Source organism: Ambystoma mexicanum, chromosome 3p, assembly GCF_040938575.1.
Source record: "Ambystoma mexicanum isolate Mex_15411 chromosome 3p, UKY_AmexF1_1, whole genome shotgun sequence".
In the NCBI taxonomy this organism is placed as follows: domain Eukaryota; kingdom Metazoa; phylum Chordata; class Amphibia; order Caudata; family Ambystomatidae; genus Ambystoma; species Ambystoma mexicanum.
In genome coordinates, this window is record NC_090925.1 from 892,498,627 (window position 1) to 892,524,547 (window position 25,921).

Here is a 25,921-nt window from a genome sequence, read left to right on the forward strand (position 1 = left end):
CCTCCTCCGTACTCTTCCGTGACCTCTGCGACTCCCTCTCCCTGTCCATCCTCCCCTCTGGCCCGACTCACTCTGCAGGGCACGCACTCGATGTCTTGATCTCCTCTGACCTCCCCCTCTCCATCCCTCTGACCACTCCTCTCTCAGAGCGATCTCTCCCTCTCTTCCCCCCAAGCCAAGCCTACCCCAACACTGCCACCTACCTTCTCGGACATCCGGCTCATGAAGCGTGTGTTATTTGAGGCTTTTGCCACCACTTTCTCTCCCCCCCCCACCTTTGGCTGTCTCACATCCTGACACATCCCTGTCTCTGCTCTACTCTTCAATTTCTGATACGCTTGATGCTCTTGCCCCTGTCACGAGGATCCGTTTGAAGTCCAAAGCCAAGTGCAATTCCTGGTATGACTCTGACCTAGCTACACTTAAACGTAGGTGTAGGGCGGCTGAGAGGAAATGGAGGACTTCCCTTTCATCCGCTGACAAACTGGCCTGTCTCCTGCTACAAAGACAATACCGACTCTCTGTCTTCACCAAGAAGAGAGTCCACATTCAAGCTCATGTCTCTGCGGCATCTAACAACTGCCGAACTCTTTAAAATCTGCAAGGATCTGGCCAACCCTGCTGCAGTCTCTACCCCTCCTGTTGCCTCCCAGGCTATTTGCAATGCCCTTGCCTCTCACTTCATTTAAAAAAACCAGGACATCCTGTCCACCCTCTCCACCCACACCCCTCCTCCCACCTCCACATCTGTGCTTGATGACCCTCCTTTACCCACCCCCCCACCATCCTTCTAGTCCTTTCCTCTTTTCTCCCCTGACGAGGTTGCTAGACAAGTCCGATCTATGAAAGCCTCATCAAAACAGGTTCATCCCTGTTCTTCTGAAACCATCAAGGACCACATTGACACCCTCGCTCCGGCCCTTGCTGATTTTTGCAACCACTCCTTTGCCTCAGGATCCTTCCCCCTCCCCTCTGAAGCACTCCTTTGTGCATCCTCTTCTCAAGAAACCCACAGCTGATCCGTCTTGTCCTGCTAACTATCGCCCAATTTCCATTACTCCCTTTCTTGGCAAACACCTGGAAAAGTTGGCCATCTCTCAGCTTAACCTTCATTCCAATTCTGTTGGCCGTCTCCATGACCACCAGTCTGACTTCAGAGCTGCCAGAAGCAAAGAAACTGCTCTCCTGAACATCCGTGAAGATCTGCTCTCCAACCTTGACTCTAACATTCCCTCTGTCCTCATCCTCCTCGATCTCTCTTCTGCCTTCGACACGGTCAACCGTACCATCCTGCTGAACCGTCTCTGTGAAAACCTGGGCATCACTGATCAGGCTCTGTCCTGGCTGACCTCTTTCCTCTAAGATCGACCCTCCCAGGTCTAACTTGGTCCTTCCTTTCATCTATCTTCCTCTCTATCTGTGGTGTTCCCCAGGGGTCTAACCTCTCGCCCTGTCTTTTCAACCAATACCTGGCAACTTTCGCCCACTGTATTGCCACTTTCTGCTAAAATTTCCAGTGCTACGCTGACAACACAACTCATTTTCAGGCTGCCCTCTGCCACCTGCTCTTCCTCTCTCATCTCTGATTGCCTAACTGCAATTCAAGATTGGTGTGCCGCCAATGATCTTTGTCTGAATGCCAGCAAGACAGAGATCCTCCTCGGCGGCACACCTTCAACCATCCTTTCCCCTCACTCTCTGGCCGGCCTTCCTTGGCCTTCCTCCTACCCCCACCTGCGAGGCTAAGAACCTCTGGGTCATCTTTGACTCCACCCTTTTCTTCTCCGCCCTCATCTGTGAAGTCTCTAAAAAGTCAAATTTCCGACTTCACCTCCTCAGAGGTACTCTGCCTTTCCTCTCCTTCCCCCAGAAGCTCATGGTATCCCAAGCTCTGGTTCTCTCTAGCTTGGACTATTGTAATAGCCTCTTTCTAAATCTACCTGCCTCTACTCTCCGCCCTCTGAAACTAATCCAGAACAGAACTGCGAGACTTGTCCTTGGACTCAAGCCCTGGGATCGTATCTCTCCAGCTCTGAAATCTCTCCATTGGCTCCCAGTGGATGCAAGCATTACATTCAAAACCCTCTGCATTATCCACAAGGCTTTCTGGGACCTTCAGCTAACCCTCTGCAAATACCTCCCCTCCTGAGCTCTTTGCTCCTCTACCTCCAACTCCTTCAGGGTCAGTCGTTTTTCAAAGAAACGAGCTGGGGCCTCCCTCTGGAACAGCCTCCCTGCCACTCTGGAAGCACCTCAAGACCTTCCTCTTTTCTTCTGCCTTCGCTCCCCCTCTCACCGGCTGATCTGTTCTCTCTTGGCACCGTGCACCTGGCCACCCTCTGTCCTCCAGGCACAGATACCTGCTCACCCTGCCACCCTCCTGCACTGCCTCCGGGCCACCCCTTTGCACTGGGGTCTATATCTGTACCCATACAGCCCCCCTTTTTTCTTCCTGCACTTATCAGACCTACCTTGTCTGCTGCCTTAAACCTAGCACTTGCAAATTGTTGGCTGCACTAAAACTGTTTGTTGCCTTTATTGTTTATTGTTATTTATCTGTTTCTCCTCTGCTTCCCACTTTCCACTTCTCCCCCCTTCCATGCACTTTTCCCCTCCCCCTCTCCCATGCACTTGCATGTTCTCAATGTCACTGGGCCTAGTAAGATCGCTGTTTTGTACTCCCCTGTTCCCCTCTCTTGCCTTGTCGCTCTCTGAAACACTTGTGTACGAGCGCAATAGAAATAAAATATCAATATCAGATGTTCTGGCTGTGAGCGCCCGTAGAAGGAGACTTCAAGATAAATCACACTCCGGCTCCAATGTTGATACTGAACCAGTAAAATATGGTCAAGCTATGCGCGACTCAGTATTGTAAACAGGTTGGGGACAGTGTTTTGCACTGTGATAACCCTATTCATCTGGTCCCAGGATCTGGCTCCACAGCAGAGCGAGGATAGTGAGGAGAAAGAAGAGGACACTCTGTTGGTTACTACTTTAAAACCTATGGTGGATTCTTTGGAGGGTAGATTGTGGACCCTAAAAACATTGAACCAATGTGACAGATTGTCAAAGATGAGATTATGGCTGACTTTAAGAAGTGTAGCAATTTTCACGATTTTGGCATTTGGCTCAACCTCCTAGACAAATCAGCACAATTTGTGATGCCCATTAAGATGGATAGCGCTTGTCAAATGGAGGTGTGTTCAGTTGTGTCAATGGTGAATAAAAGTTTCCAATCCTTGCAGATATATTCTGGCTTGTTGGTCAGCACACCTAATTTTCAACCTAAGAGAGGGGAACCTAATAAGCAAAGGAAAGGGGCCAAGGATAAAAACTGTGAGACAGAGAGGGACACAACAGTTGTGGCTCAATTACTGAATATGGCTATCGAATGGCAGAAGTATAATCGGAGTAAGGCTCCTGCCATTACTTTATTGGAAGGACAAACTAATTCCTCTTCAGGTTCCCCTTTTCCCAGCGCCTGTTTGCCCATGAGTCTCTTGGTTGCGCGATATACATTAATAAAGTAAAGATTGATGGATTCCAGGTGGCATACAAACGTCTTGCAGTAACTACTGAAGTGGCAAAGACACAGTCTCGAAGACCGTACCTGGGAGCAAGTGCCCAACACAGAGGCACCACAACTCTTCCAAGCTTACCACCGGGAGTTTCCGAATAAACCAGGACAACGGAAGGGGGCCTCTGGTTAGTAATACAACTAATCCCCAGATTACCCGAGGAGGCATTGCGTCAAGAGACCACATATGCACCCAAACCCAAAAGTCCCACCAAGACTCAAGTTTCCCTGTTTACTTTACATGACAACAGTTCACTTGCCAGAGTGATATAGCACCCCACAGATGCAGGAACCCCTGGGTATATTTCAAATGGTGACTGGCGTGGCACTTGCCTTCAAGATGGCGGCCCGCTGGACGCTAGCCAGGCAGTCTCCGGGACGTTGAGCCAATGGCAGAAACTCCAAGAGAATCGCAGCACCTCCAAATTTCAGCAATTTGGAGACATTAAGTTTATGTTTAGTATTAGGGACAATTAGGAAGACTATGTCTTCATAGTGTGATCATTTAGTTTATAGAAACTATGTTGTTTTAGGTTACTTTTCATTTAGTCTAGTCTTCAAGCTATTGTTAATAGTTACAAGGGGCAGGAGGCACAGAGAGGAGTGCTGATACAACTCCTCCCTGCTACAGCAAATGGTTGAACCTTTAGAAGTAACTAACTTTAATTGTACAAAGGGTACTTTACTGCAGTCCGTACTTCATGCCCCGCTCTGTCTTCACCATAGGTAAGACCCTTCATCCCTATTCCTCCACCTTACACTATTCCATATTAAAGCCCTAACCTCACATATTGTGTTTTTCATCATATTTCTTTTATCCTCAACCTGGTGCCATTCTCGACCCTCCACCCCCACCCTGTCAGTGTACTGAAGATAAGGACACATCCCAAGACACACTTTCCCAGACATACAAAAATTCCAGGCAGTCCGACTGGGGTTAGTCAGTGATCCTTGCTTCGTTTTAACTGCAATGGCCTTTGACAGCCTAAATTATTTGCCCATCCTTTTCCGGCACCGATCTCCAGGCCTACGATTTGGGATAGATACTAGCAGCTTCAACCCAGAATGTAACTGTTGGTGATTGCTCAAGGGAAGAGATGCAACAAAGTGTTCTTAGCTTTCTGTTTACTTAGCCTCCCCCCCGCCCCACAAAATACTTGATTTTCCCAGAGGACTGGACGGGTTCACTTCGGGTCATTGGCGGTTGGATTTCCTGCCGTTGGTTCCTTTGAGGGGTGACCACGAGCTGCAGTTGCAAGGGTTCGGTCAGGTGCAGGAGCAGAGTGCAACCCTTGGCGATGGAGAAATGCAGGAAGCACTGACGTAGACCTATTCAGGCCACTTCACAGAATGGGGGAAGGAGAGTTCCTGCGGCGGCCACATTGCACAGAGGTCGGAAGGCGTCCTTCCAGTTGCAACTGAAAAAGACCTTCAAGCTGGGAAGCTGAAATTCGACAGGAAGGCGTCTTACACCACAAGCTGCCGACCACCGGAGTTCCGGTTGCAAATACAACGGCGATGGCACTGACGAGGTAACCCATTGGAGATCTGGTCAGTCCACTGGGTAGTTCAGGGAAACTTGTGAAGGCTCAGGGTGGCTGGATCCTCAAGAACACGTCGAGACCAGTTGTTCCCACCAATCTAATGTTTGTAGAACTGCATAGGGCCTTTGCAGATCAGGTAGTTCAACAGGGCTTTACCGGGACAGACGCTGTTAGGGATGCTGGGCCTCTACAGGGTTCTCCTTTTGATCTTCAGTTGGCTGTTCTTCTACACTGATTCGTGTATCCAACTGGATCTCCCAAAATGGCTGCAGAAGTCTGCTTCTTATCCAAAATTCTTGCTTTTAGCAAGTGCAAGCAAAACAATGGTATGGATCTGTACCATTCAAACAACCAGTCGTGGTCCAATTAGGGACCACTGTTCGTTTCAATCATGTCCCACACCCAGACTTTCAAGCATCACAGATGTGGACACACCCAGACTTTCAAGCATCACAGATGTGGAGTGGGACCAGAGAGTCACAACCCCTTCCAGAGCCACACACACAAAAACACACAAAGCTATCACTAGATGGCGAAAGCAGTAGCTTTCCCGGGCAAGTGCATATCCTTATAAGGGATTTCCTGAACTGGCAAGGCAGGAAGAAGGCCAAACAAAAATATGGCCAAAGAACATTGCACTCTTTAGTAGTGGAGCCATTTTAGAGTATTAGCCACGATTAGTAGCCATACACTGTGAATGTGAAGACTAGCCATAACACAAAAATTGCCGAAATATATTTGCTGCCACCAGAATGTCTTTAGGCACATATAAAAGAAACCAAAAATCCCAAGAGTAAAAAGCTAGGGTGAAACAAAATTATCCCCATTGCACTGTACTGTAAGATGCTGTGTACAAAGTTACAAAAAGTAAAAGACAAAAAGGGAAACAGTTTGCCAGTACTGATAGTCTAAAGGACTGATCTGTTTCCCCATAACAAAATGAGCAAAAGGCCAGAGGAGTAATGCTGAAGGCTTCACTTCCCTGTAAAAAGTCAGGACAGGTTTAAAAACAAAAGCAAAATATTTGGGTGTCCACAGACAGGGAGCGTTTTCAACAGAGAAATCTTCCCTAACAGGTGCATCTATGCTCTAATCCTTCATACTTCTTAGTAATCTAATATTTCAAAACAAAGTGAATCACAACAGGACAACCCCTTCCCTTTTAAACTGCTTTGTTTTTTTCTATAACATCTTTTTGGATATCCATAAACTGGTTGCTTATTTTGTAGTATTTGAAATATATTGTCACATCACACACAACAATCTGCATGCCCTTGTCAAACAAACAGGTTCCCATATCACACATTTATTTAGTGTGTCTGCAACTACAGTAGTTAAACTCAGGGGACATTAACTTGAGGTTGGCATTGCTCTTCATTCTGGTACAAAGCAAATGGGCACTTGATTGCATGGTGTCTTCATTTATAGTTAAGATGATACAATAATCTACAATTATTAAAACATTTTCCTGGTCCACGGGAGGACACTAAAGAAAAATATCCCAAAACAGATCGATCTTCTTTAGTTGTGGGCACTGGCGCCCCAGGTACAAGTGTATAATGTACAGACAGAGGTCAGAAATGAAAGCCGGACACAAAGTTGTCATGTTTGTGGTTAAAGACGTTTATTTAAATGAAAATAGGTTGGGAAAATGCCTCTGTGACCCTATGCTAAAGAGGAGTTTTCCTACCTATAAACCAAAAACTAAGGCTCTGTCTGCATTAGGATGTCAATAACTGAAAAGGCGTCCTTGTGTCCAAAAACATCCTATCCGGACCATGATACTACTAACAAAACGCTAAGGGGTGCAAGGAAATGTCTTTAACCTGATATTGGCAAAAGAAGTGTTCACAACAAAAAATTTGAATAATTCCAACAAAAATGTTCACCAAGGTGAAAGACCTTGGACCCAGAGGGTGGATCCCTTCCCTTGGATTCGTAATGGATGGCAATGTCTCTTTTACTAACAGTTCCTTGTGTGTCTGGATTGACAATGTTCCTGTTAGGCAACACGTACTGCAACAGTCTTGTCTTTAACACAAATGTCTCTTTTGTCTAGCAAACACTGTTCCTCATTCACTATTTCTTGTAGCTTTGCAACTCTCCAGGCACACTCCCCAGCCAGGACTTCTCTTTATAACCAAAACTGAATATACCATAGTGCACTCTGTATATCTGTCTGCAGTGATATTTGTTCAAACTTTGCCCCACACTTGCATCTCATGTACTTGTATCTCATTGAAGCTTGACTCTGTACTTTGCCTGTTCTGCATTCAAATACACTTCTTGTACTTTCTGCATCCATTATCTCAAAACGTTCAAACCTGCGATGGCACGGTTGCCGGAACGTCCCAGGGTCTCCACTTGCTTCGGTTCGACTCATCAGTTCTTTCCAGCGTCTCCGACCTGCACATGCTTCTGCAGTTTAGCTCTGCGGCTCGCTTCCCCCTCTGGAGGCTGCAGACGTCCTGCAGACTTCCTTTGCAGCTTTGTAGTCACATGCCTTTTTCCCTTCAGGTCCTGGTCTGGAGAACTCTACTTGTTCGAGCTGCCAAGCACTCAGGAACTCTCTTGCGGCCCCCCACCGTCTCTGCTGCACTTTGTGCTCTTGCTCTGCGTTTAGCCTCCTGCGGACACCTCTGCTTGACCACACCTGTACATGTCTCCCGCAGTCAAAAGCCTTCACTTTGGAGCCAACGTCTTCTCCTGCGCTGCCTGTAGTGTGGTTCCCAGCTTTAAAATGGCCCGCGCACAGGTACTTCTGTAGAACTACTCTGCACATTAAGCTTCAGGCTTCTGTTAAGTTGTACCAACTCCTTCATCCACCTTGTCTCAGTACTTGAGGGATTATGGGAGTTGGAGTCCATAGATGTCATCAGATTTATAGCATTTAGGTTGTTTTTCTCAGTAGTTTTACATGAGCAGACATCTTCATACAAAGGTGTATAGAAGCAAAAAAGCTCTGTTGGAGCTGTGTGAATCCAGGTCAGAAATTGAGCTTTGACCCGAGGAAAAATAAGAGATTTCTTTACTTCCACTGCAAGGGCAAACAAGCAGCTGGCAATAGGCCATTAAGGTCTTGGGTATATGAGGGTCTTCCGCATGGGAAAGGGGGAGATCCTGCATCTAGTCTAACAAAGGCATGACATCTTCCCGGTAGTGGTCTCCTTCCATGTGATCCTCACTCGTAAAGCCACCCCAGGATCATGATCAGGTAGGGGCTGCCGTCCCCTGGCCACAGGGGAGGAGGTTACTGCCAGGGAATCTGTGAGGACTCCCATTGGATTCATCACATACCCTTTTCCCTAAAGACTTGGCTTCCCACCCTATGGATATTACTTAAGATGATAATCAGCAACCTCCCCTATAAGAGAAAGAGGCTCTTTTTTCTACAAAAGGTATTAGAAGCAAAAAAGGTCTCTGACCTAGATACACAAAGCTGTAACAAAGATAGAGTTTTGACCTAAGGAAAAATAAGAAGAGGTTTCTTTACTTTCTCTACAAAGGGGATCAAGCAGCTGAAAATTGGCCATTAAAGTCTTGGGTATAATAGGGTCTTCTTCATAGAAAAAGGTCCTGGTATTCGAGGGTCTTCCTCATGGGAAAGGTGGAGATTCAGCGTCTCCCCCAATGAAGTCACGACAACTTACCCTTTCTATTCCATCTCCTCCCATATGATTCTGGGGCCAGCTTTATGAGGGAGGATCAGGCAGCGGATGCCGTCCCCTGGCCACGTGGGAGGAGTTTACCGAAAGGGAATCCGTAAAGGACTCCATTGGATTCATCACAAGACCCACCCCGTTAGGAAATCCTGCAACACCATAGCAATTGAGGCAGGGAAAGGGCAGGTACTGTGGGGGCTGGGAGGTAGAAATAGGCAGCAGTTCATGCTCATATTTGTTGTGTTTCTATTACTGATTAACATACTCCATGCAGGAAGCCACAGAAACTCTAATGCTTGTGACCTGGTATGGGGAAGTGTGGGGGTTCCATTTGGAATATACTCGTTTTATAAGGCATTCTGGGTGGACTGGAAGGTGCAACATTTGTGGACTGGCTTTGGCACCAAATAACCCCACATTATCTAAGTACTCCACTTAACTGCATAACATTAACTTGTGACCGTTTTAGACATTGCCTCCCGTCGATGATTTTGTGATCAAGTTTACGGGGGGAGCTGGCTAAATTTTCAGTCTGCAATATCCATTTGGTTGGACTTTCATTGTATTCTGCTTTTCGGGACATCATGCCATTTTCATTCTGTATGGTTTTCTTATATTGTGTATATTTTGTCTTCTCTGTGATATTTCGCCATCACTTTGTTACAAACCATTTCATTAATTATTGCAAAGAACTTTAGCATAAAACTCTATAGAAGCAAATCATCAACAGTAGCAGTATCCCAAGAATGTTGCGCAGGCTGGGATTTATAGACCCTTGGAGGACTTTCTGCTTGCATGGTTTAGGATCACTTGCTGTCTGAGGGGAAGGTTGTACTTTTAAAGACGTGCGCTTGTGCAAGGCTAAGACCCAACGCAGTCTACTTAATGAGAGCTAGTGCCAGATGCAGGACTTTTCAAGTCGTAAGACTCCGAACCATAGCAGCTGGCCCGGGCAGTGGCCTTCACTTCAGTTAGATGTCTTGCTGTATGCCGGGAGAAGAGAGCCCAGGGCAACTCTTTTCTCTTCTCATTTGTTTTTCCTTTTACTCCTTCTACCCCGGGAGGAGAGCTCAGGGGCAACGTGCACGCCTTGGAAGCAAGACGACACGAAGCAGCACATGTTCGATCCCCTGGTCCGCGCTTAGAAAACTCTGGGAGTTTAAGCGTGTTATAAATAGGCAACTAAGACAAAAACAATTACGCAACTAAAATATAAACAATTCCTGAAACAGTGCCTCGATGCCCACGGCTGTGTGAGCGCTTTAAAAATGTAAAAAATAAATAAAAAATAAATAAAATATAGCAGGACTTTTTACTTTAATGAGTGCCGGGATGCTATGGCAGCAAGGGGAGCAGGCAGTATCACATTGGATTCACCTCTTCATTTTTGTTCTCTTTCCTTTCACACAGACCTAGCAGATGGAGATGGAAAACCTGAGAAGCATTGGCTCTGCAACTGTGGTGGGACTCAAACGCACAGAACAAGGGCACCAGTGTTCAGCCATGTCGCAGATGTAATTCGAGCGGCCAAGTGCAAGTTATCGGCATAAAACAGCAATTGGGGCAGAAATGGACACTTAAGGGAAGCCGCGGCTCAGAGCTCACCACTGCCGGAAGCTTTGTTCCTCTGAAATATGTGCTTCCTGTTTGCAACGCTGGCACACAGACAATGCCGGGGCTTTTTGAGGGCTAGAAGAGCAAAGAAACAGGGCTATGGCAGGTATTATGGCACCTTCACAGGACCCCCAAAGAGCTGCTGCTTTTAAAGCAAAGGATTCTTCAGCACTGCCCTCTACTTTTGGCTGGCTGATTGTTGGAACTGATTTTCTATACTCTGGCCTGGTGGGCAGATGTATAGAAGGCCAACCTATATTGTGACAGTGACTACTCTGGGGAGCTGTAGCCAGACCAGTTCAATGTAGCAAGGTGAGTGGTCTAGGCTAAGTCTCAAGAGGTGGCGAGCTTGTAAGTTGTGCACAATGAGTACACACAGTAAAGCAGTCAAGGAACTTACTTGGACAAACAGGTATAAAAATATCTCTTTACTTGTGGCCAAAATAACAGTGAAAAATAATTACTAACAGGTAATATCACACAATACTAAAAATATGATGCATATATACAATTACTGGTGTAGGGCAAAATACATATAAAACCCTTGAAAAGAAAGGTACAGATGAGTATTAGCACTACAAGTCCACATGGAATCAACCCTAACTTCAGAAGTCCACCAACCCTGAGTTGTCTGGGGCCTTGTGCCCAAAAGTTAATCAAAGTTTCCACATAGTTTGTGATGCTGGAGAAAATGAAGGTAGGGTCTCCTGGGTCCAGTGAACAGTTTGAAGTGTCAGGGCACGAGTTAAACTAGCTAAAAAACGTGTTCCCAACTTTCGGAGTGCTTGTGTGAACAAACAATGGCAAGGCCAAATTGTTAGAAAAGATTTTCTAAAGTTTGCAAACTTTTAAAGGGAGCTTAGGGGGCAGGCAAGTATCCCTATAACTCACCCCCTGTTCTCCGATTCTTCATGAGACTTGGCAGGTTGGCTGAAGGTTAAAGGTTGCTTTTCCCGCTGTCAGCCTCAGCCCTCGATCCCCAGGGGTTGCAGGTTCGAGCACATCTGTGGTCGGTGTCTGATGCTGGTGCAAGGATTCCCAGTGGAAGAAAGCAGCAAAGCTCGCTGCAGGGCCCCTTCTCAGGACAGGAATGGACGCAGATAAGCAATCTCGGACGACAGCCACTGATACACGGCGACTCAAAGGGACTCACTTGTCGCAGCCAGACTTTCCCTCCTATCTCAGGGTCCCCTTGATGCAAGGACCACGAAACTTTGCAGACGCAAGTCTTATAGGACAAACGGAAGATCATCCTCAACTCGGAACAGCAGCGTCTGCAGCACGGTAGCCCAAACTCAAAGCTGGTCAGCCACAGAGCGGTTCTGGGGCACTTCCGAAGACTCTTCTTCGTAGGGCCCCGAGCTGACATTGAGAATGGATGAGCCCCCCCCCCCCCCCACTCAAAGGGTTTCAGCTCCTTTACAGGACTGCTGGAGATATTTCCACAGGACGGGGCTCTGCCAGGGTAGCAGCAGAAGTTGGTCGCCAAGCCTTCTTCCGACAGGTCCACGGTCTCATTGCAAGTCTTGTAGCTGGACAGAAGTCTGACAAGAGTGGGTGCAGGGGTCCTATGTTATCCCAAAAGCCAGGTAAGAGCAGCTGCCCCCACTAGCCAATGACAGATCTGCCGAACACACACACACCCCAGCAGTGGAGGTCCACAGGCCAGGAAGAAGGCTAAAAGACCAGATGGCCATAGGACAAGCAAACAAATCTTGTGGCATGGCCATGTTTCACCACTAGCCACAATTAGTAGCCAAACACAGTAAACGCGGTAAGGCTAAAATGAAAAGCACCAAAATAAATTATATAAAGTCACTGCTGCCACCAGCTTGTCCATTTAGCACACCTAGAGTAACCAAAAATCCTCGAGTGTTGGTCTATAGTAAAACAAAAAGTGGACCAAAGTGGACCCCATTGTACTGCATTGTAAGATGCATTGAACAATGATAAAAAGTTATCACAAGTGATAACAAGTTACTAAAAGTAGAAACAAAGTAGCAAGACTAAGGGAAACAATCTTTTCCCAGTAATGGCAGCCTGAAGGACATGCCAGTTTCCCCATAAGAGATGAGCAGAAGCCAGTGTAGTGAAGCTTAAGGCTTCACTGCTCTGTAAAAAGAACAGGTCAGATTAAAAAATAAAAGCAAAAAGTTTGGGGTTCCATAGAAATGGAAGGAATGGTGCACTAAAGAGGAATCTTTCATAACACTGATCGATTTATGCACATCCTCTGAGCTAACCATTATCCCCTTTGCCCAGAGGGATGACAGGTCACTTTCTGGCATATTCAGTATACCTCAAATTAACTATGGTGGCCCTCTTACGAGACACACCAAGGGCTGTCATTTGAGGACAACTGACCAATCAGGCGGGTGGCCAGCTTTCTGCAAATGCTGCAATGTCCCGCTTTTTCCACATAAACGGTTTACACTGTTCAAACATGTAAAGTATTCCATCAACACATAACTGATGTACATATACACTGTAAAATACGAATGTTTCAGTTGCATTTCGTATGCGGTATTTCTTTATCTTACATGCAGTGCGACTAACTGCTGGACAGTATATACATTTCAAGCATGAGACCACTGGTGATCCCAAAATGTGTGGTTCACAAGTGGAAAGAGGCTGCTTGGGATTATCTGAGACGAGAAACATATTTGTTTTTGTGTGTCATTTAGACATTCACTCTCCCATATGTGGAGAGATGCATGCCCTCACCTACACTATCTGAACCTTGGTGCATGCGGGTGAACCAGTCTACATATGCCAGTGAACACCTGTACCAAACACTTGCCTCTGTCCCCAGTCACTGGTCTTGCACCACACACAGCCTTCAACTACCTGTGAACAGAATATTTTTTGGGAATAAGGCTTAAAAAAAAATCCAGCCCATATGTGCCATTCCCAACTTCATCTTCTAATACAAGTATGCCCATCTTTCCATGGCTGCATAACTATCTGTGTTTACACTACTGAATAACCAAGCACCTAGTACAGGCTGGAATTATGATTTCAATAAGGATTTGAGTAAAACAATATACGTACAAATTTCTGTACTTCACATAAAATTCTTCCACCTGTTCGGCACGTTCACCAGGATGACACTGAAAGAAAATATAAAGATTATATGAGGAAGGAAAAGTTACTTATTCACTTGTAAGTCGTGGTTCTCCATCATCAGTATCTTCAGTAACTTTCACAAACAAATATCTCAGCCTAGGTGAAAGATCTTGGAACACATTTTCACTAAACATGTCAATGTTAATTTATACACACACACACACATTTCTGATTGGTTATATGTGTGACATTAATTTAAAACTATAGCTGCACTAACTATGAAGCATGGTTAATAGTTTAGGACACAGAGACGGCAACAGTGTTAAAGTGAAGAAATGCAACTGTCCCTTTAGGTTTACCAGCCTTGACTGGTATCCCTTCAAGCAGTGTATTGACATTTGAGCCTTCAGTTCGTTTGCCGTTTTAAGAGGATGGTACATGTATGTTCATTCTGTCCTGAAGTCAATGTGGAGAAGGGAGGATAGTTTATGCATATTAATGAAGATAACTATGATGGAGAACCAAGATTACAAAAAACATGTTCATCTCCTTCGTAGACTTCATTAACATTCATAAACTGGTGAATAGGAAAGCAAGCTTAATCCTGCCTCGGGTAGGAGGGAAGTCGGGAAAGAATGGAGAACACCCCTCCAAAACTCTAATTCGAATAAGTTTCTTTTTTTAAAGTTTAGATATATAGTTTTGTGACCATAACAGAAAACAGAACTGTCCCGACACATTCCACAAATTCTTCCCAGCCCGTCACATTACAACTACTGCCATATCCTCCCCCTCTTCCACTCCAACAGTTGAACCTTGGCGACAATAACTATATCAAAGAACAGATGGTAAATACATCATGACACAGAGTATTCTTGGTGAATATATTTTACACCAGTACATCCTCGACAGTGTCCCGACTGTTGCTCTGAGTGGTGCCCATATGTACTTAGGTCTGCTGGTGGTTGGTAAAGTATCTCCATACAAGGTCTCGTGTCTCACAACAAGACAGCGTTCAAAGCCACAATGTCAAAGAGGGCGTGGGACCCCCTATACCACGCTCTGGCTACTAGTGATCTAGCCGTTATGGACACTGTATTCAGAAATTTCTGTGTATGCAGATCCCCACCTGAAATGGACTCACAAGCCAAATCGTGGGCTACACAGGAATATATAAAAATAATGTGATCTCATTAACCAGTCCTCACTTTAAGCTGCTCTAAAGATACGAGATGCCCATCTATGTATAGGTCTTGTAGTGTGTGAATAGCCAGGGGCTCAAAACGTACCCGGAATATCCTTTCCTGTGCTAGTTCAACTCCCTCCACCCCATATATAGATACATGTGGGGTGTATATCCTTTGCATTCCCACATGTTTAGCCATCTTATCACAGGTGGTAGGTACAGTCTTTATCTCCTGTCTGCTAGTAACTCTCTTACCACACAATATAGTGCTTTAGTTTGCTAGGTGTGTACCAGCGGTTTCTATGTTCACGTGTGAATAGTCGTGTTGCTCGGTAAACCACCATGTGGCATATTGTGCCTTGGCGGCCAGATAATAATATACAGGTCTGGATAGTCCATCCCTCTCTTATCGTAGGGGCTCGTAAGAGTATCATACAAGACACAGGGTCGTTTATCCGCTCCCACTAACTTTATCATCATCATTTCAGCTTTATTTTGATAACATTTATCAAAAAAGTCAACATACAGATGAACACATCAGTACATAAAGATAAAAACATCAATGCATTCACAGCAGTCAATAGCCCGCACACATCCATAACTACTACAGTTGGTAAAATACATATTCAAGAAGTCAAGTGTCTATAATTGATAAAACCAACAAGGATGAAAAAAGCAGAGGAGTGTATAAAATAGAAATCATAACATAACGCCTATAATTTGCCATTTGTTTGCAAAAAGATCCCCTATAATTCAAATGTCATTGAATAAAATTACAGGTGTGACCCAGCTGAACAAACGCAAAAAAAATAATAAGAAAAAAAGACTATTTTTGTTCGGGGACGAGATTAGTCACTTTTGTCCTCCTACGCCAGACTCTTAGCAAAAACCACCCTCTAGTAAACGTGGCAAGCGGGTTCTTGCCTGACAAGCAAAGATTGCTAGCCTCAGCAATGGTTGAAACCTGCTTCTGCAAGAAAAGAAGCTTTAGTGACCTGTTCCTAAGGTCCGCATACAAGGGACAGAAGAAGAAATGTAGAACGTTTTCCCTGACTTCTGGGAAGAATGTCCAATAAGGAATGGAATTAATGTTCCAATTCAACATCACTGCAGCCAAGGATAATATGCCAAAGCATAACTTAACAGAGGGAACGCATTGTTTTAGGGTGCATGCAATCGAAGTACTCTTCATAGCCCTGGACCTGTTTTCGGGCCCAAAATGTGGCAAATTGGGTGGCCATGCTCAACCTCCTGGCTATTTCAGCAGACCTATGCAACCTCAGAGCAGAACGAACTAGAGCCTTTGGGTTTGCATTTGTGATCCCTGGGTGATCCCAGAGCTTCCTAAGATCCAAGCCCTGGAATTTCCTCTTTAGGTGCATTATCAAAGGGATAGCCAACCCGTCCTCTTGTGCCATTACATCATCCAAAGCCCCGTGATCACTAACAAGATGTTCACTGTTCCACAGCCCAAGCCAGTATAAAACAGTTTTACCCAGCACAATTGTTCATTTGACTGTAGATCCAGCTCGAGGAGGATTTGAAAAGTAGGGGCACTAGTCAGCAAACCCAAAACATTTTTTAAGAAGTCATTTCCAATGACAGACAGGTGCTTCATATTCCACCACCCCCAGAGTCCAGCACCATAGATCGCAGCTTGCCTAGCGTCGGCCTTATAGGCCTCCACGAAAACACGCACTGACACCCCCCACGTGTCTTGGCAAACTTTACTATTGAACCGCTATACCTGGATAAAGTCAGGCCCGCCTTTTTGATTTGTTCACCTCAGGTACAGTTTTCATAAACTCTCAAGCCCAAATAGTCATATGACTTTACTTGCTCGATTCGTTCTCCTCCAAGCATCAAATCGAGCCTTCAGTGCATGTTACCCTTTGGTCCTTTGAAAACCATGGCCTTGGTCTTCGCTGTCAGGCCGCTTTCACCACAAAAGCTTGAGAAAATATTAACTTGACGGCAGAGCCCCTCCGGCGTCAGGGACAGGAGGACAGCGTCATCTGCAAACATCAATACCGGGATCTTATCCCGTGCCAGTACAGGGTCATCAGTTGGAAAAGACATAAGGTTGCAAATTACGCCATTTGTGAATAGGGAAAATAATAGGGGGGCCAGGACACAGCCCTGGCGCACCCTTATCTCGATGTTCACTTTCCTTGATGGAACCCCACTCATACCATAGTGAACCCTAGCCCCATTTTCCTGGTACAGCAGCATGATGCCTTGCCCTAGAAACTATGTCAAATGCTGTCTTAAGATCTTAGGGCAGCATATTTATGACAGAGTAGATGTAACGTGAGGGACTGGTTCAGTGCTAATACCCCTTTCGAAACCCAGTCTGACGATGACTCAGTGCACCAACCTCCTCAACCCATACTTTCAGGTGCGTCAACACTACCTTGGCAAAGGTCTTGCCCCCAGCAACTAACCGGGAAATCGCCTATAGTTTGCCGGAGAATTTCAGTCTCCCTTTTTGTAGATGGGTGTAATGATTGCCTCGGTCCAGGACGGTGGGGGTTGTCCAGAGTACAGAACTTCATTGAAGAGTCTGGAAAAATATGGTACCCCCATCGATTGTTCGTTGGCTAACAAGTCAACGGGTGTCATAGCAGGGCACGGGGCTTTGCCCTTCTTTTGAATATTCAATGCCACTCTTACCTCTTCCTCACTAATAATTAGGGTTTGTTTTGATGTTGAATCAGTATGGCCGGTCACCCCCCCCCAGTCCCTGTTCTCCTTGTACCACCGGAGTGGTCCCCTGGCGCTCTGAAAAAGGGAGGGGGGTGGGTTAGTGGGAATAAGCTGGAAAAGTGCAAGAGAGCAGTGATGTGCTGTTGGCAGCCTCAGACCGGTGGGTACGTTGGCTGGGCTTGGGGTGTTTTACGCTCGGTAGTCATGTGCTGTTGTGCAAATCTATGTGTGGTTTGTTTTGTTGTTGCAGTGTGGTGAAGTTTGTGTGAATTGTTGTGCTATAGGCTTGTAGTTGTGTTTGGTTAGAGTTTGAGAGGTGTATGCAGAAGGATGAAATTGTTAGTAGATTAGTTAGTTGGCATTGCTGTCCAATTATGTCTCGGTGTGATGCTATCATTCACTATTCCATCTGAGCGTGGTACTTGCCAATTTTCAATATTCTGTCTAGATGTGGGGCAGGCTAGTGATCACGATTCCATCCAAGTGTGGCACTTGTCATCATTCCCAGTTTCATTTAAGTGCGGCACGTGCCAACATTCACATTTATATCTAGATGCGACGGAGGGCAGGTTAAGGATTCCTTCTAGGTGTGGCACATGCTAACAATCACATTTCTATCTAGGTCGGTGCATGGGTGGGGTTGGTCAAACTGCACAATTGCCAGTACACCCCAGACAGGTATGCTGACGGTGGGCCAAAAATCCCAGCCCACCAACTGTTTTGGGGCTGGAGCCAACTATCGCAAAATCAGCAATCTCCCCAAACAGCCTATATTGATAACACAGGGCTGGACCTTGCACTGTGCAGGGCGAATGGGTGTAGTTGGTGAAATTATTTATATTAAAAATTTTATATGGTTTACAAAAAGAAACCTTTATTAACTTCCACAGATGTTACAACACAGATTTTAAAATAAATTCTCAGTTAAAAAACTAGCAGCCTATAAGACCATAGGGGCTGAAAAAGCATCCATTAGTTCGATTTTAACAATTGTGTGTGTTAAATAGTAAATTCCTCATCAAGCAAATAAACACAACATTGCTAGCACATTCACATAACACATTCCCAAAATACCTTTTGGTGAGGTGAAAACTCCCTTGGGTTACATTAATACTTTGGATACAAAACATGCAAACAAACATCATATATTTAGTCAAGAAATAGAAGTAAAGTGCCATTCAAAAAAGGACAGGCACTTTAGTTGGGACATAGCAAACAAAACAACCCATCACATGAGGAAAAAATAAATTACTGACATTCAATATTTGAATAAGTTTTATCACACAGACTTGGGGTTATCCTTGTTGTGAATAAGTGATGAGACGAGACCAATGTAGGCCAAATCATAAGAATTGCGAGTTATTTAACACAGTAAGCATTACTTCAAGTTTCAACAAAAATCTAACCAATGCCAATATTAGGCATGTGCTGATACCCAACATCGTCCTTTCCCAGAATGAGTGTCGGGCTATCAGCGTCAACTCTGGGTAGTAATCGGCCAAGAGATTTTGTCTACTGGATTCAAAGTGAGGACAATATAAAACTAAATGCTTTATTGTTTCATCTTGGGTGTCATTTAGACTATTCAGAAATGTCACTATAGCCAGTACACCCCAGACTTGGATGCCAACCTTGGGCCAAAGGTTTAACCCACTAACCGTAATGGGGCTGGAGCCAACCACGAACATATGAGATGTTAGAACAAAACAACTCATAGGCAGCCTACCTCTTTTGGAATCATTCTGGATGTGAGGATCCTTTCAATGATGTTGGCATCATCTTCGGGAGGTTCCTGAAGAGACAGTTTGCAAAAAGGTTAGCGTTTCTCACAGATGTTGCATTTTCAAGCTAACAACTGCAATAAACAAAATGTGTGTATGGGTGCTACTTTCAAAATAGGATGAAACAAACTCTTTGCAAAACACAAATAACCACTGAGCACACTTTGATATACATCCTATAATGTATAGGTATGGGTAACCATGCACGCATATATACCATGCACTAAGTGTAATACAAAAAAAGAGCCACTGTTTTGTTTCTTAATGATCCAACAGTGGTCAACATATCAAAATGAAATTGCCTTTTTAATTCTATTCGCTTTTCTCTGAAGGCTGAGATAAGGAGGATGTAGAGCAGTATTTCTTCCAGTTTGTACAACCAAGAAAAGAAAGGCTGAAGCACAAATATACTTAACTAAACAGAACAATGTTCAAATGTTTGAAAACTGACACCAAATAAGAAAAAATGCAAGGATGGGCAGAAAAAAGGACTGCCCCTCCCTAGGCCCTCATTTTCTTGCAGATGGATGCAAAAGACAAACAGGAAAAAGGCTTTGTTTTTTATGCAATTGTCGAATATCCTGTGGACAGGAGATCCGCAAATACTGTTGTCGGACAAACATACTAGCTAATCATGACTTCAGCTTAGAGCAGAGCCCCTCATGATTGTAAAATGGACTACCCGCACCACCTGGTGCAGAAGTCCAGGACAACCTTATGTGAGCATATTGGTCCTCACAAAAAAATGTTCTGCGTGGTTGGTATGGGTCTGCTGGCATAGGATGGTACCGGGAGTGGGAGGAAAAATAAAACCAGGGCATTTTCTTTCGTTTTATCTAATCTGTGCATGCTCTGTGCACAGTTCAGAGGAAGGAATAAGCCACTTGCCTGTAACTCCTTGTTCTCCAGTATTGGTATATTTCATAGAATCACATGGTGTTTGAATATTCCAAGTCTATTTCTGAGTGCTACTCAATTGCTGGAAAAGATGTCACTGAGAGCCCATTCCACCGGGGGAGTGGCAACCACTTCGGATTTACAAAGAGATGCACCAGTGCAGGACATTCACAATTCTGCAACGTGGTCATCCCGCCATACTTTCTCAAAGCACTATTGCTTGATACCCTGCTGGGTCAGGACGCTCAATTTGGAAGAGCGGTTCTGCACAACATTATGTGCTGATGGAAACAACAATAGTAGCCGCATCTCCCACCTCGATCTTCAAAACTGCTACGGAAGTCTATCTACGACGGAATCTGTGTGAGGACACAATCCATTAGAAGAGCAAATAACTTACCCTGGTAATGTTCTTTCTGAAGGATATTCCACCCACGGATTCCTCATCGCCCTCTTTTTCAACACCCATAAGGAGTTATGTTACTCTACTCAAGATGGCTGAGCACAGGGAGAGGAAAACTAGGAACTGAGGTAACAGGACGCAGTGCGTGCAGCTATACTATAATCAACGGCACATCCGGACTATTAGAACAGCTGGTTGTTCTGGTCATATTCCTTAACCACAATGTAAAGTGGTGCTAAAGTTCAGAACAATCAATGTATGAATCAGCAGAGGAACAAAAGTACCACCTGTATGTGTCTTCCCAACTTAAAGAGTTGCATTAGCTTCTATCAAACAGCTGTCAAAATAATAGCGCTTTGACTATGCAGCACTATTTATGCATCCCACAATATCAGTTTATCATCAAGGACCCTTCACATACTGCTGAAAGATCTGTCTAGCCAGACAAAAAAACTAAAAATGGCAGAAACTTGAAGCTCAGTAACGTACAAAGAAATAATGTCCACAGAAAGTAGCTAGAGTGGGGCTATAGTTTTTAGTAGTGAAGCTTTTCGATACTACTGCAGTACACTTACTTGGAAATAAACAGGAACTCCACTTTTATTCAAATCAAACACTATCAATTTTAGCATGTCCCACACATCGTATTTATGCAAACTTTAGCTAAGCAAAATGTAAATGAAAAAGCTATAATGTACCTCTGCCTGCCATGCGAGAGATGTGGACAGGGATGATGCTCGTCCTGACCCCAGCACTCCAACTGTTTCCCCGTCATCATCAACAACTTTGAAATCCAGGTCTTCATTGTATTTTCGGCGTTTTACATGACGACCTGACCTCCGTTTCTGAAAATAAGAATATTGTACCAAAAAATCATCGCTACATATTGGAAAATATTGTATTGAATTCAGTAAAATAGTTTCAATGGGGCTCTTCCATGCATATACTTATACATTTTAATACATTCAAGTAACCACCAGAATCATATGGTCTTGGGAGGATAGCTCAGCGGCAACGTGCTCGCCTTGGAAGCAAGACGACACAAAGCAACACAGGTTCGAGCCCCGGGTCAGCGCTTAGAAACCTCTGGGTATTAAGTGCGTTATAAATAACCTATCATATCATATCATATCTTGGAGATCAGCAACAGATGGGGGCCGTCAAAATGCTTTCTCTGGGAAGACATTCTGAGTGCCTCTTTCGCATTGCCAGTTTAGTTTCCAAAAGATAAGGGTTCCGGAACTCCTGCCCAAAGTGTCATTAATGGGCTTGAGACTGCAGGAAATACGTTTGACTCTGAAGCAAAGCTATATAACTCAAAAGGACTCTTCACAAATGGCATATTTCTAACTGCACTGGTATTTTGACCCACTTACCGCATTTCTATCTTTTTTTTTCACTTTTGCATACCTCGCTTCCATCCCCATTTCTCTTTCCATCCATCCCTATTCCTTCTCTGCCAGGTTACCCTATTTCTACCCTTTTCTTTCTATCAACCTTTCCATCTATTTCTCTCTATGGCCACTTTTCTTCCATATTTCTATTTATCTTTCCTTCTACCCACCTCTTTCTAGCCAGCTCTTTTCATTACTTCTTTCTATTTTGTTATCGCTGCCCTTTCTTCTTACTACCCACACCTGCTGCATAACAAAAAAAACACAATATTGAATTTGTAGTGGGCGTTATGTAAATGCCCTCCACTACATCATCTCGTGAGCCTCATGGAACCCATCATTCAGCCTCCGGTGAGCATTTAATGGCAATGAAATAGGGGTTCTGTATTAAATTTCTTGGTACCAGATCAGTTATTTAGTACCTTAACCATTTAGCTGATGTGAATTCAGAGACTTCTTTCCAAACTTACTGAACAAAGCATCAGGAAAAAAGTCAGAGCAGTGTCATTGTGCTGTCTTTAACCCCATTAGTGCAGACCAGTCCAATGTAAACACAGGCTACTTACCAGCCCCTGGCCTGAGCCCACGAGTAGGATACCCATATATAACCATATTTGCCCTTGAGGTAGAACGCTACAAGGGCACGGAAGCTTAAACATGGCCAGCCGCTCTAAGCTCTGAAGTGAAAAAAAGGCTGCAATAGAGCAAAATAATAAAAGGTTCATCACAGGAGTGCACCCAAACAGTGTGAAATAAAGGTACCACTTCCACTTGCCAATCTGGGCTTCATCAAGGCTAGAAAAAATATCTTTACAGTCAAAAGATAGAAGACACTTGACTCCCCTGCATTACTTTTTCCCAAAAGAATGTAGTAGTGTTACACCATTGGCTTAAATGAGAAAGAGTTCCCCCTGCATTGCAAATCTTTTAAGGACTAACCAATGCCCCATAACTAAATGAGTTAAGCAAGGAAGCGAGTTCAGCAGAAACGACTTCACTCCTAAACACGAGGACAGGGTCTCAAAACAGTCAGCAGGTATACTGGAGGTCCCTTTGAAGTAGAAGAGAAAGCTGCCAAAAGAGACATTTTTCCCAACAGCCAGCAATTGCATGTTTCTGCTATAAGAACCGATCAATGTCCAAGAGCAGAAAATAAGCTCATCAAAATCAAATGGGGAAACAACTGCAGGCCTATCTTTTTCATCCACATCCTTACCATCAAATCTGGCAGCCCTGCAGCACTTCCACCTGTCAGAAAGGGCAGGTCCCCACAGTTTTAAGACTGTTCACGTTCAACCTGACTTGTCTCCACTAGTGTATTTTTTCTTAATAATGTTTTATTTGGTTTACAATAACAAGTAATTAATAAACAATCACTACAAAGCAGTTTCAAAATCAGCTTATCCAGGCTATCGTCCTGTGTTGCATACAATAATGCAGTCAAGATGTGAAAATAAATGACTCCCGTCACCATCCCCCACAAACTCCCCAGAGTCGCATTGGGGGAAAATAAGACATCTCACCACATTGTCTGGGTCATTCAGCACTCCACCATGTGCCCCAGATTTTGCTAAATGTATAGAGGCATCCTCAGGACCTATACATACGTTCTTCCATTGCCATTCAGTTATCAATGCCTACAACCCTCTTAGACAGCCTGGGAGCCTCATGCGCTCCCCATAACATGGTTATATTCCTCTTTGCTACAATCGGTGCATTAGCTAGGAATATTTTTTGATATTGTGAATACTCCAGCTCTCCCCAAATTACGAACAAGAACAGTTTTCAGGTCAGCCGGGAGCGGCTGAGAAACCACAGCGGACACCCTTTGTAATACCCCCAGCTAAATAATGCTTGAATTTGGGACACCCCCCATGATGTACAATAATATGTTCCTTCTCCTGTATAACAACTTAAGCAGTTAGGGTCCGTTGCTCAACCACATTTGAACAGCAGCTCACTGGTGTAGTCAGTCCTATAGAGGATTTTGAATTGTACAAGTCTATAGCAGGCCGGGATAGCTACTTCTCTCAGGGCCATTAAGGCTTCTGCCACAACTCCGCCTTCAGTGGGCCTACATTAATTTGCCACCTCTGCTGGAGGTTCTCCAATGGACGTGTTGCTTAATTGACAAGTATCTGGTTAAAGGGTTGAAATTGCCTTTCTGGTAAGGAGGTCTATAGGATTCTTTAACCATAAAGACCCAGATACCAGGCTACATTGCAGCCCTAGGACATTCGTGAACCCTTATAAATTCCTGCCTCTTTACCAAACAGGGCAATTGCCAGGGAAAGATACAGGGATATATTTTTCCATGACACCCACAATAGGCTATATAATAAGGGAACTGGATTTAAGTTTTCCTCTTTTAAACTCACTCTCTAGGTCACATTCTGAAACTTTAATTCTTGTTTGTTATGTTGTTCAATGTTTTTTTGTCATGAATCATGAAGACAAAAGGTTTACTTTTATTGTGATTTACTTATTATTAAATGTTACACAGACATCACTGTTGAGTTCAAACCTTTTTTTGTATTTTCTGTATAAATGCACTTTACTAATGTGAATTAAAGAGCACGAGAGTAAAAAATGTCTTCCCTATCCAACCGGCTCAATTATCCCAAGACTTCTATGAGTAATTGAATTGGATGATGGTGGAATTTACAGGTCACCCGTAAAGGAATTATCTAGTGATTACTAAAATTTCTTTTCAGATATTCTAGATTTAGGGTGGGATACATTTATATTGATATACTATAGGATTGTTGGCCTCGACCGGGGTCTGTTCCAGGCACTCTTAGTTCCCCTGGAACACGGACAACATGCCAGGTCTGAATCGGATATATTGATAATTATCCGGTCCCGCCAACTAAAAGTTCTGCTGCAGCTCTTGAAATGACTGTATCCAGCCCGCCTCCAGCACATCTCCCATGACCCTTATATTCTTCACATGCTATTGGGCCGTTTCATCAATTCTAGTAGTTCTCGGTTGTGCCACATTGGGGCCTTCTAGGTTACTATCCCCTCTCATCCAGTCTCTTTTGTAGCCGTCTTGCATACCCGCACTACTAGTTGTGAAATGTGGGGCAAACAAACCCCTTTAATCTTCCCATGTATCACCTGCAAAGGGTCTCGACCTCTCATCTCATACCACTCCACTTGAGTATGTGGACTTGTCGGCTCTCCCAGCAACCATTCATTTGCCACAGCCAACTGTGAAACCCAGTAGTTCTTTTGGAGGTCTGGGAGTCCTACCCAGCCATCCCTGAGAGAGCTATACTATTTATATAAAGCATGGGCTGCAAGACTCTCAGCAGCAGACTCCTCAGAGCTCTTTCAATCGTTTGACATTCTCACTCTGGGATCCTGACCGGGGTGTTGTGAAGCACGGACAAGAATCTGGGCAGCAACATCATTTTAAACATTGCTGCTCTCCCCATCAAGGACATCAGCAGCGCAGACCGAAATTTAAAATCTGCTATAAACCGATCCATTATAGGCATCCAATTGCATTCGAGGAATTGCCCTTGATGGGGAGAGATCTCAACATATACACAGGCATTCTATCAACAATGGGGTGGGTTTGTTTAGAGCGTGTAGGCAATTACTCAAACAGGACAGGTGGGGCCCATTGAAATGCAACCACCATCGCAGAATAAATGTGAATTTATGCACAGTGAACAGAGTGGACCCTTTTCCAACCACACTTCACCAGGGCACCACAGTGAGGCTACCCTAGTCAAAGGGTAATTGGGATGAGAGACCCGATCACCAAGAGACTCCATGAATCTGGGATCATCTTAATGGTCAATATGCTTTCTTTTCAGAGTTTTGAGTGACGTAGGCTAGGTGAAGGGTGGTGGAGTTTCCTATGAGCCAACATTATCTTCAACTGGTTGATCTGAACCCCATGACCACATTCTGATGCATAAGTGGGCCGGCCCTGTGCTAGGAGAGCTGTAATTCAGTGACCATGAATGGACCAATCATATACAGAGAAAAACTGCATGGGTTTCATAAAGATCTTCCCTTCTCTTTAGTGTGTACCTTCCTCAAACTCGCCTACAAAAAATACATTGAAGAAAAAAGTG

General features: G+C 44.5%; 1 protein-coding gene across 4 annotated transcripts in view; it reads right to left on the minus strand.

The window, feature by feature from the left end:
* Window positions 1-25,921, minus strand: part of CHD6 (chromodomain helicase DNA binding protein 6) — a 2,307,824-nt gene that overhangs the window by 2,149,237 nt on the left and 132,666 nt on the right. For all 4 annotated transcript variants that reach the window (XM_069652122.1, XM_069652123.1, XM_069652121.1 and 1 more), the window contains exons 4-6: window positions 21,135-21,281; window positions 19,082-19,147; window positions 13,449-13,507 (exon numbers count right to left, since the gene is read on the minus strand). In XM_069652122.1, the coding sequence (XP_069508223.1) occupies window positions 13,449-13,507; window positions 19,082-19,147; window positions 21,135-21,281 (272 nt within the window). The remainder of the gene's footprint in view (window positions 1-13,448; window positions 13,508-19,081; window positions 19,148-21,134; window positions 21,282-25,921) is intronic.